The 12,652-nt window shown below is 39.4% G+C and overlaps 1 protein-coding gene across 1 annotated transcript in view; it reads right to left on the minus strand.

Moving 5' to 3' along the window:
- Positions 1-12,652, minus strand: part of LOC149240593 (importin beta-like SAD2) — a 90,356-nt gene that overhangs the window by 42,452 nt on the left and 35,252 nt on the right. Inside the window, exons 8-10 of the mRNA XM_089373762.1 lie at positions 1,706-1,851; positions 1,396-1,519; positions 928-1,108 (exon numbers count right to left, since the gene is read on the minus strand). Coding sequence (XP_089229888.1) covers positions 928-1,108; positions 1,396-1,519; positions 1,706-1,851 — 451 coding nt within the window. The remainder of the gene's footprint in view (positions 1-927; positions 1,109-1,395; positions 1,520-1,705; positions 1,852-12,652) is intronic.

A 12,652-nucleotide genomic window follows, 5' to 3' on the forward strand; every position in this document is an offset into this window, starting at 1 on the left:
TCATTGTCCAAGTCTAGGCGTAAAGCTAACCACGATCTGGGGAGGGGAACATGACCTGCGGGAGAAACTCCTAGAAATCGATCCTAAGAGGGAAAGTGACAAGCCTAGGAGCAATGAGCTGGAAATGCTAGGTAGGGGTCATGGGACATGCGGGTAAGGGCTTGACCATGGACTCGAAAGAAGCTAAGGACATCAAATGTCCCCCTTTTTATAACCTACATACCCCAGGGGGGCTTCAATCAACCTTGAAACTGCATTCGTTAATGTCAATAGCTTCCGGCAGTTTTGGTTTCCCTTATGGAGAATCCACCCTTTTGGACAAAATATATAATAATAATAATATCTATTTTTAAGGTCACAGCCAAGCCAGACACCAAATTGGTGTATGAGACCCCCTTGTTTGTGGGACAAGGGACCCACCTTCGCGCAGCGATTTGACTGCTAAGTCTATGAAGGCATACATACTCTACCCCCTCTAGTTTTGAACTTGTGACCTCTTAGGAGGAAACACATGCTCTTAACCATTAGGCCCAATGTCAGTCTATCCAACTGGTCAACTCTGTTCAGCCTGTTTTTCCTATGGCCAAGCTTTTATGACTTATTTTAGTTTTCTAATCACTTTGCCCAGGAAGCTTATCAATTCTGGAAGCAGAGCAGGAAGCTGATCAATCCTGGAAGCAGACCAGACCCAGTAGATTCTATGTATTGTGTACCTCTATGAACTTCTGATAATGAATTAGAAAGATTACCAAAAAAAGAAACATAATTTCTAAGTTCGACACAGCCAAAAGAGATTTGAAATGTTTCAAGTTCTCAAATTTTGAAAAAAAAATAAAGTTTCAGTTTGCAAAATTAAATACCAGCCAAGAGATTCCAATATGCATTAATTGCAAGACATTTAAATAGGGTCAACTAGAAGATACAAACCTTCGCTCTCAAGTGACCAACTTGACTCCTAAACTCAGGAAAAACATGTTGCACTAGCATTTGCTCCAGTTGAGATTTATATGGTTCTGTCTGCTTCAGTTTATCACATAAAGCCCCAACTGCCAAAAGCGCACCATCTTTCTGCCTATAGAGTTTGTAGCCTGGAGCTGCCTCATCATACCTGAAAAAAAAGGATCTGCTAGTACACACTTCCAGTAGCTATAAAAAACTCTAGTCTACTTTCATTTGTTAGTTGGCAGGCTTGATTTCTACATTTTTAAATGCAAAGAAAATAACAAATTTTTACCTCCTGAAAACTTCAACAATAAAAGAGGAATTTCTGGAGGTTTTCTTTTCCACTTTTGCACACTTCCAGTAGCTATATAAACTCTAATCTACTTCGTTTGTTAGTTGGCAGGCTTGATTTCTAAAATTTTGAAAGTGCAATGAAAATAACAAACTTTTTACCTCCTAAAAACTTCAACAATAAAAGTGAGGAATTTCTGGAGGTTTTCTTTTCCACGTTTCCGAACCAGCTCAGTGATGAAATCAATGGATGCAGTGCGGGGACTATACAGATCTTCAATTATATCTGAGCAAGTGAATGCATTGTTAGAGATTTCCAAGAATAAGAATCACAAAAAAGGACTCCCATGACATACCACCCATTTCTTGAATTTTACATGCTAATTCAAAATGCCATGAGATGATCATTTCTTCTACACAGCAGTTGAGTAATATTAGCATTTCTAAAAAAATATAAAAGATGGCCACTTACCATAACCTTTCCTAACGTATTCATGAGGATCTTCACGCCAAAGCTTCTCATCATTGTCATTGAAACACATAAGAGGGAATATGATCTCAAAAAGCACTATATCAAGTTCTGGCTTTAACAGCTGGTACGTATTGGACTTGGAAATACTGAAATCAAAGCACAGAAACATTAGGCACCTTCTTATCCTCATCAAATGCTACATAAAATGTAGCCCATAACCATCAAACAGCACCTTATCATAAATTTATTCATATTTCCTGTCAAAGAACAGACAGTTCATTAATCAATGTTTCACTTTTTATGCAAATAGATAATAGAAGAATTTGACAAAAGAGATTGCATCTTCAAAAGGTGTCTGTTATAATTGGAAATAGCACAGTGATGCATCTACATGCACAATCAAATGGAGGCTCTGATAATTTTCTTTAAAATTTAACTCAATGTCTGCCAGAATTTTGAACTGGAGAAGTTCTATGGATTTCAACCAACATGAATAAACCGCCCTTAGGTGACACTAAACTAGAAAATTGGTGAGCAACAAAACAGTAATCTATCAGCCATACAAAACAGTGGATCAAGTAGCAGTAAGACTCACGATTAATAGATCAGCTTGCAGAAGATTGGCTGTATAAAAAAGATAAACAGAAAGTTAGTGGAAACCAATGTATCGAACAGAGATTGGTCAATCTAGGATCAGATATGTCAGACAACAAGAGTCAAATTATCAATCTGTGATTAGTAAACTGTCATCAAGTTTGTTAATTAGTGAACCATAACTGAAATGTGGAAACTTCAAAAATGTTATCCTAATGATCAAGCCATATCACAGAGGACATGTTATATGCAATGGAGTTGTGCTAGAAAATAGTCCCAACAAATTGTGAAAGACTCAACGTGCACATCAAAGAAAATAGATTGTCCCAATTTGTCTGCAATCATGTGAAATAATGATCATAACTCACGTGTTGCAAATAATGCCTATAACTAATTGGAAGACAATGTATTGGTTCAGTTAACCAAATAGGTTGCAGAATCTCTGAAATATGACTTAAGCCTATGTTTTGCCAAGAATTATGGATGAGCATGACTGGGATAAAATAGGGCACACCTGGAGCAAGGGAAGGAGCGGAGGGGCCAAAACAAATAAAAGGCCCTCCTCCCCTCCCATAATTCACCATTTGTGTATTGAGAGAGCAAGAGAGGGCTTTTGGAATTGGAGCTTGAGTTGATGAGGAAGATTGAGAGAAAGATTGAGAGGATTGCTTGGGAGTTTGAGGAGCTTGCAAGGGAGATTGGAGCTTGGGATTGAAGGCCAAAGAGGTAGGATCTAGACTCTAATCTAGCATTTGTGTTTTTTATATGTTCATTGTTAAATGAAAAAGTTCTCTTCTCTCTTTCCCATTCCCATTCCTCCATTTTATTGCAGGCAAAAAACTATAACTCCACCAAAGTTCAAAAGAATCAAAACTTCAAACATCATGGCTATATGGCCTGCCATTCTCTTGATGTTAGTTCCTTTTTTTGTTATCATGTTGTTGGAGATTAGTAGGGTTGATCATGATGAAGAGGATGAAGAAGTGGGTAGTGATGAATTTGAAAACGCTAGAGAGGAGTACCTTGGTGAGGAGGAAGAGGAGAGAGTGGAGATGATGGGGGCACAAAAACAAAAGCAGACCATACCCCATTGTGGAAATATGTTACTAGGCCTGAAGGAGGGAAAGGGGGTGGAACCACTAAATTTACATGCCTCCATTGCAAAAACACTTACACAAGTTCATACACCCATGCCAAAAAGCACCTCTGTGGGAAAATGCCATGGGATGGAAATAAACAAGTAGGAATCAAAACTTGTGTAAGTGTGTCAGCACAACAAAGAGCCAAATACATAAGGGAAGAGGAGGAAGCCCAATACAGATCTAAAAGATCAAAGGGTGACTTTGAACATGATAGCCCACAATCACATAGACAAAGAACTCCATCAGCATCCTCCCATGGCATTGGATATGGAAGCATAGGAACAAACATCACTTTAAGGCATAGAACCATATCAGATTTCCTTGACGAAGGGTGTAGGAATGATGTGGATTCAAAAATTTACTGGTTTCTCTATGCATGTGGGATACCATTCAATGTTCTTCGCTTACCTTATTGGCATGAAATGGTTTCCGCCATTAATGATGCCCCCAAAGGATACAAGAGCCCTAGGTATGACAAGGCTAGAAACATGGGACTTGATTCATGAAAAAAACAAAAACAGCACATTCTTTGGGTAAAATGACAAATTCTTTGATGTCAATTGGGGTATCAATTGTATCTGATGGATGGACAAATGTAAAAGGCAAGCAATTGATAAGTGTTCATGTTGTGTCTACTATTATTATCATTATTATTATCCAATTTTAAGGTCACGACCAAGCCAGACACCAAATTGGTGTATGAGACCCCCTTGTTTGTGGGACAAGGGACCCACCTCTGCTTATGCATGTGGGATACCATTCAATATTCTTCGCTCACCTTATTGGCATGAAATGGCTTACGCCATTAATGATGCCCCCAAAGGATACAAGAGCCCTAGGTATGACAGGGCTAGAAACATGGGACTTGATTCATGAAAAAACTAAAATAGCACATTCTTTGGGTAAAATGACAAATTCTTGGAATGAGCATGGGGTATCAATTGTGTCTGATGGATGGATAAATATAAAAGGCAAGCGATTGATAAATGTTCATGTTTTTTTTTTCAATGTGGTTCACGGGCACTCAATGAGTGGCCGCTACGTCCACGTAGAGAAGCAGGGCGGTTCCACCCGAAGGGATCTGCCGGTCGGCCATATCAGGCCTAACCCCGAGGGCGTCGAGGAGATTTGACCCCGTGACCTCCCAACTGGGAAAGTGCTTAGCAACGGGAACTCGACCATTTGAGCTATCCCTTGGGTCTGATAAATGTTCATGTTGTGTCTACTATTATTATCATTATTATTATCCAATTTTAAGGTCACGGCCAAGCCAGACACCAAATTGGCATATGAGACCCCCTTGTTTGTGGGACAAGGGACCCACCTCTGCTGCCAAGTCTACGAAGGCATACATACTCTACCCCCCTCTAGTTTTGAACTGTGACCTCGTAGGAAGAAACACAGGCTCTTAACTAGTGATGCAGTCTTCCTTTCAGCATATGATTACTCAGAAAAGTTCAAGACTTCCATCAACATTGCAGAACCATTACTTCAAACAATTGAACGTATTGGGCCATACAATGTCATCCAAGTCATCATTGATAATGCTTCTAATTGTAAGGAGCAATTATTGAGGATAGATACCACAACATATTTTGGTCTGAGTGTTTGGTTCACACAATGAACCTTTTGATGCATGATATTATTAAGAACAAACACCCTCAATACAAATGGATTGGTGATTTGTACAAGAAAGGCAAAAGAACGATAAAATTTATTACCAATCATAGCAATATCCATGGGCTTTTCCACAGTCACTCAAGTTTGGAGTTGTTGAATATTGTGAAGATTAGATCTGTTAGCTATTACCTCACCTCCAGGTGTCCTTTGAAGGTAGGAGAGTCATTGACTAGCATGGTAACAAGTCAACACTAGCAGGTATTAAAGGACAAGGCTCCAACCGCAAGTGACAAGCAAGGATTTGAACAGGTGGAGGACTCTACTCTTGATGGTTTATTTTGGACACTTGTGAGGGGAGTTTTGCAATTCACCAAGCCCATTTATAACATGATTTGTTTTGCAAATACATATTTGTATATACAGATGCACCAATGATTGGGGAGGTGTATGAGCAAATGGATAACATGTTGGGGCAGTGTTGCGGGGGAGCCCCCCCTCGATCCCACTCCCAATCCGCGGTCCGGGCGACTCAAGAGCAAGTCGGGAGCGCACTCCCTAAAAAAATTTCGCTCCCTGCCTTTTCAGGAGCGTTTGCCATTTTTGCAAAAAAAAAAAAAAATTGTAGTAATGTTCGAAATGCAATTTTTTTTAAAGAAACAAATAATTTTTGAGTGGGACAGCTTAATGATCAAGTTTAGGCCCTAGTATTGATATGCTATTCATGGTAATGTTAAAAGTGACATTCTCTTTAATCTTCATTTTCATCCTTTTACTTAAATTTTTAACATTACCATGAAATGACTCAAGATGTTTGAGAGTGGTTCTAGCCTCATTGGATTTCATATGGAGAAAGTAGAATTTTAGATTTCGTTCAAAATCCAGCAGACTTATCAGTTTTTCAGGATTTCAGGATTGGGGGATTGCAATGTTTCCATTGAATTTTGTCATGTATTAGGGTATGGAACTCGTATTTAATCAAGAGCACCAATCCCTCTATGTACCTTGATATTAGTGACATTGGTTGTCGAACTCCTCTATCATGACCCTCCTAAAAATGTATGCATCACTCAAACAAAATCTTGACTTGACATGCTATGCTTTTTCTATCTTATGTTATTGCTTAGAGGGTGATATTAATGACAAAGATCCCTATACAGATACAGAGGTAATGACAAAGATACCTCTGGATATTAATGCTTAGAGGGTGATATTAATGACAAAGATCCTGATTTTCCAACAAGACTAAAAAATTAGACATTTCTCGTGGTGGCAAGAGGCCCAAGCATAAGAAATAGATAATAGATTTACTTCTCTTTTCTAGTTTCTAGTTTATAACTATTGACTCTTTCATATTTATTATGATATTTTTTTTAACAATATATGGCAATTTAAGTTTGATGTTGGCAATTATAACTCATTAGTAAAGAATTATGAATATGATGCTTCATGCAAGTTGAAAGTTGTTTCATTTCATTTCATTTTATAACATTTCATTTCATGTTAGATATTATTTGTTGTAATGGTTACACTTAGCTTACAAGTACAACTTTGGTGATCAATGATGATAAATGTTATACATTGAATTTTTAAAGCTTGAAACTTTAAGATTGATGAATCATGAGACTCAATATGTTGTATGTTACTATGTTACTAACTTGTGGACGTGGTTGATGAAGATTATAACTTCTAGATGATTGTTGTTATATGGTTCAATCTATGTTTTTTTTTTTTATGTTTTTTATATCTAATTCATTATTCTACATGTTTTTGTTGACATATATGTATCAAAATATAAAAAATATATATATTATATAAAAAAACGCTTCGGGATTCTCTCCCAAACTGGGAGCTTCTGAAAATGTCGCCCCCGCTCCCGTTTTCGCTCCCACTTCCCACTTTCGCTCCCGCTCCCGCTTCCTGCCTTCGCTCCCGCTCCCAAGTAACACTGTGTTGGGGCAAATAAAAGATATTGTTCAGGAAAAAGATCCCAACTTGTATGATATTGTTCACAATTTTGTGTGTGCACAATGGAATAAACTTAATGTTCCACTACATGCCTTCGTGTATATCCTTATGCCAAAATACTACTCTCCATCCTTGTTGGGCAGACCTACACCTGATGGTGGGGTTAGGGCCAACCCCATATAGATCCAGAGGTACAAAACCGATATATGAAAGAATTAGACAAGTTGGTCCCTGACAGGGAGGAGTGTGCTAATCTGCGTCTTGAATTAGGCAGATACTTCACTAGCACTAGAGTGTTTGGTTCTTTGCATGCAATGGAAGATAGGGACAGATTTGATGTTATCACATGGTGGGAGGCATATGCCAGCCAGGGACTTTTGCCAAAATTGGAGGAAAAAAAGTGCTCTCACATGTTGTAAATACTTCTACAGAGAGATGTTGGAGCACCTACAGCTTCATCCATAATGTGAGAAGAAACAGACTCAATGAAAATCGGGCGAAAAGCTTGGTTTCTATGCACTACAACTTGAGGATGTTGAGTCATTATTGTTATTGGGCTCGTGAGGATACATCATATACAACCTAGGACAACAACCCAAAGGAAGATAATTTGGAGGATCGCGCTCTACATCTAGAAAAATTGCAAACAAAACTTTTGAAAGACGTCGAAGAAGAAACAATAGTCATGCCACCCCCACCATCCAGTAACAGTGCTTGAGTTCCAACATCTTGGCCTTTGTTGTCGCCACCTCCATCTACATCCTCACGTGGAGGGCATGCGCCTTCTGGTTCTAGTCGTCTAATTATGCAGGAGGAGACTCCGAGAAGACCACCACAACCTTCTCATAAATTAGAAATTTGTCGTGGCAGCAAGAGGAAGCAGTAGATAATAGATTTATCTATCTTTTCTAGTTTCTAGTAGTTTTTATAACTGTTGACTCTTTCATATTTTTTATGATATTTTTTGTAAACAATATATGACAATTTAAGTTTGAAGTTTGAAGTTGGCAATTATAAATCATTGGTAATGAATTATTTAATATGAATATGATGCTTTGTGAAAGTTGAAAGTTGAAAGTTGTAACTTATAGATGATTGATGTTATATGGTTGAATCAATGTTTTTATGCTTTTTACATCTAATTCGTCATTCTACATGCTTTTGTTGCATATATGCATCAAAATATAAAAAAATATATATTATATAAAAAATCGCTCTTGATTTGCTCCCGACCCTAGAGCTTTTGAAAATGTCGCTTCCCGCTCACACTCCCAAGTAACCTTGGTCAAAGGGCATAAACATATTGAAATACCACCTGGCTAGAATAGTATGTTAAGATGTGACAGTTTGTGATCATTGCCCTCTAGAAGTCACAGTCAAAATGCAAGCTAATTTGGATGTCGTTCAAGAATAAAATGCTAAGAAAGCAAGACTGAAGCGTGAAACTACAACAATGGGTGGATCTCAAACAAGAACACAAGATCAACATGCTCATATAGGTACTGGCTCATCAAATGTTGTAGGAAATCCATCTCAATGTTGCATGAAGTGGGGATGAAGCGTAAGAAGCATCATTTTCCAAAAATCCTCAAAAGTGAAGCATCCCAAAAGCGCGCGCGCGTGTGTATATATATATATATATATATCATTGCATTTATATTCAAGAAAACATCTTGAATGTCAAATTAATTGCAATATATATCAAAGCATGCATATTGTACATAAACCAAGATAGAAATGGCATCAACAGTACATTAATGGTTAATTATTCAAGCATCAACCATCTAGAACCTAGATTCTTCTCCACTTGTCCAGCCTTTGCCTCTACCTCGATTCTCTAGGGATATTAGTCAACATTGCCCAATTTTGATCAAATTGCCTAATCCAAGCCTCAAAATATGGAAGAAAAAACTTAGCATGCCTAATCATTGATTTTGACTTGAGTGGAGGGTACATTTTTGCTAAGGCCATGGCAGTGTTGAAGAGTGCAACATTATCATATAACCTCTCCTTTCTTCCTTCCTGGCACTAGTCTGGGATCGCAACCAAGCTTGGAAAGTTTTAATGAAAAATAAGAGAAGGTAGATATGGCGGTGACGAGGCTTTGGTATCATGATAGCCTCCCATTTAACTATACAAGGTCAGAACTCTTTCAACCCATGGTAGATGCAATTTCATGTGTTGGCCCTGGCTACAAAGCACGTTCTCTAATTCACTTGGGCAGAAAGACCTAAATGAGGAGTTTGAATGTGTCAAGGCACAGTTGGAGAGCAGTAAAAACTCATGGAAGATCAATGGGTGCACAATTATGTCAAATGGGTGGGCAAATCAAAGGAGTATATCAATCATCAACTTTATTGTTGCTTGCTCTAAAGGAAACTATCTATTGATGCATCTTCACATGTAAAGAATGCTAATCTGATTTTTTCAACATTGTCAGGGTTGTGGACGACGTTGGGATAAAAAATGTTGTCACAGTAATCACGGACAAGGTTGCGAAGGATGTGGCAGCTAGAAGAAGGATAACCAAAAAATATCCTACCATTTTTTGGAGCTTATATGTTGCCCATTGCATAGACCTGATTTTGGAGGACATCAGGAAGCTGCCATGAGTTTGATGTTGTTGCAAAGTGCAAACAAATAACCAAGGATATTGATAACCATGCTTGGGTGTTCAGCATTATGAGAGACTTCACAGAGGGTGAGCTTAGTTGGCCTGCTGTCACACGACTTGCCACTAATTTCCTCTCCCTCCAAAGCCTTTTGAATGAGTAACAAGCTTTGAGACAAATGTTTTGTAGCCAACAATGGATATTTTGGAAAGATAGCACAAAACCAAATGCCATGGTTGTGAAGGTGTCTCTCATCCACCAATTTCCTCTCCCTTCAAAGCCTTTTGAATGAGTAACAAGCTTTGAGACAGATATTTTGTAGCCAACAATGGCTATTTTGGAAAGATAGCACAAAACCAGATGCCATGGTTGTGAAGGTGTCTCACTTCAAAGATGACTTGTGGGAGAAAGTCACTGAGATTGTTAGCTTAACTGAGCCCTTTGTGAAAGCCTTGAGGATCTTATATGGAGACAAGTCTCCAATGGGCTACATTTATGAGGGCATGGACAAGGCCAAAGAGGCCATCAAGGCTTTTTATAGGGGAGATTCATCTCTATGTTACCAAGAAATGTGGTTTCATTAGTGTGTGTGTGTGTATATAGGAAAATTCACTAAACTTCACTAAATGTTTAAATTAATTTTTTAAAGATTAGTTGAAACTTGAATCAAAATGTTACATTGTACAGTGTACACAGTTCACTATATCGAAAATTTGTATAAACATGGATTAGAGTCTAGGATAATTAGCTGCCAATACATTTTGGATAAATTTAGCAAGTGGTCCTAGCAGTGCTAATAAGGGCAGAATATGGTCCTAATTCCCGACAGGCTCAATAGTTATACTTTCTAGTATTTCCCGACCTTTCTTTACTGAAAGCGTTCAACCAATGTTGCAAAAATTGTGCACAAAAATAACTCTGAGGGTCCTATTACCCACCACTTCGTGGTGATATCCCCAGGAGAATTTTTTCTCCATGATGAGCCTCAACCGACAACCAGCAGCCCCTTAATGCCTCCTACTAGCTCGTTGTGCCATTTCTTTGCTACCTAAGCTAGCCATGTGGCCCCTCACCCACCTGTATTGATCATATGTTTGAAGGTGGGCCTCTCGAATCTAAAGGTGTGTCTTGTCGTTTGATAATTGAGTATTGGGTTTACATATCATGGATACTTCTAAGTATGGTTTGACGAGGGGGATTTGGTGGAAAGAGTGGGCTTAGTCTGTACTCTTGTCTCCTTGATCTTTGTTGTTACCCTTGAATCTTAGTCCCATGGGATCTCCTTTATTGACCATTTCGTTCTAGGGAGGTACTACTTGGGAAACCCCGACTTTGGGTGTGTGGTCCCGCTCCTTTACTCGCATATATTACTCCCTTCCCACTCATTATACCCCCATTCATCATTTCTCCCACCTGGGACCATATTCCCATTATGGGTCCACATAGGGCTAACCTCCCTATCCCCTTGCCCCCACCTTGGGTCAGGTCTAAACTGATGCCCCGGAGGTTGAAGCAACTAAAAAAAAGCATAATTGGCCACATTTAACATGAAATTGTACCACAAAATGCAAAAGATGGAAGGGACAAAAATAATTAGCATGTGGGCAAAAGCCAACACATGAGCTCTACCCCAATCCATGGCCATCACCCTGGTTCCATAGGCCCTAGATGAGCCTCCTTTATCATTTAGGAACCCATGATTGTCCCAACCCCTAAAGGGCAATGAAACGCCCTACCTCAAAAGTGGTAATCACTACTATATTATACACATCATGCTCTTGTCCTTTCAGCTCGAAGCAGTTAATTAAAGAAGATTCATAAAAGGCAGGCATATAAAAAAGGGTGGAAAAATCAAGGTCGAGGCACCTCATGTACCACGACTACTCCCTCCTATACATTATATACCCAGGTGTGGGCTTCCCCTTATCTAGCTACCCCTATGCCCCATTATGTGACCCAGGGTTGCCCCTCTCGTCCCCTATTCCATCTCACCTATTTGTCACTTGCCACCCCCATTAGAAAGGGTGTACCTTGGACATACCATCCCCTCTAAGGGATGAAACCACCTAATAAGGTACTTGGCTAACCCCCTTTGGAGTTTGGAGACACTGGCACATGCCAAAGCCCACTACGGAAGGGCATGCCATTATGAAGTGCCCACTTTGTTATCCATGCTTTGTAAGCTCCTTTACCCAATTATTCTAAAGACTAATTGTACTGGATGCCTAGGGGACGCATTGGATCTTATGCAGGATTGCAGGTGGTTTCCATTTGGGTTTGGTTTTCCTATATGGGAAACTCACCCCAGAGGCCCACATTAGCACATGTAGTGCGTGCATAGAGAGCCATGGGCCTCCACAGCAACAGACAACACTCCACAGATCTTCATGGATGTTCAAAGACTACTAGCGATCCACTTTTGGGACGATGGTGACATGATTGGTACACTATGCCCAGCAAGCCCCCACAGGAGCCCCACACTCTTGGCAGGTGTCCCAGCACTTGTATGATGTCATGGCAACATTCATTCCACCACCTAGACCATTGCAGAGGATCTACAAACATCTCTGATTCATATGGAGACCCATGGGGTCATTGATGTGCCCTCAAACCCACTGAGAGCATTACAGGTCTACTACTTGGAGAACAAGGGGCCACCCCCTTGTCCATCATATTCTAAGGAATTTATTCCTCAACATTGCACTTCAAGATGTTATTGAGCCTTTGGAGGGCCTTATGACATGCATACATCATTAATTGGCCCCTTGTGAGGCTTCTTTTTACATTATGAGCTACTATGGTGGGCTTGCCACAATTAGGAGTTATTATTTGCACATTATTTTATCTTTAAGGGCCCATAGGCTAATTTGAACTCCTTAGGAGGCAATATATTGATGTTAGATACATTCATTTGTATCATCACTTGACTTGGGATCTCTCTATCTTTAGAGAACTTCGCAATTTTTCCTTGGAGGATTATTTTGGATGATGGATGAATTTTGACGTATGGATCT

Source organism: Pinus tabuliformis, chromosome 8 (assembly GCF_031772625.1).
Source record: "Pinus tabuliformis cultivar Carrire ecotype Pingquan chromosome 8, CPIR1, whole genome shotgun sequence".
NCBI lineage: Eukaryota > Viridiplantae > Streptophyta > Pinopsida > Pinales > Pinaceae > Pinus > Pinus tabuliformis.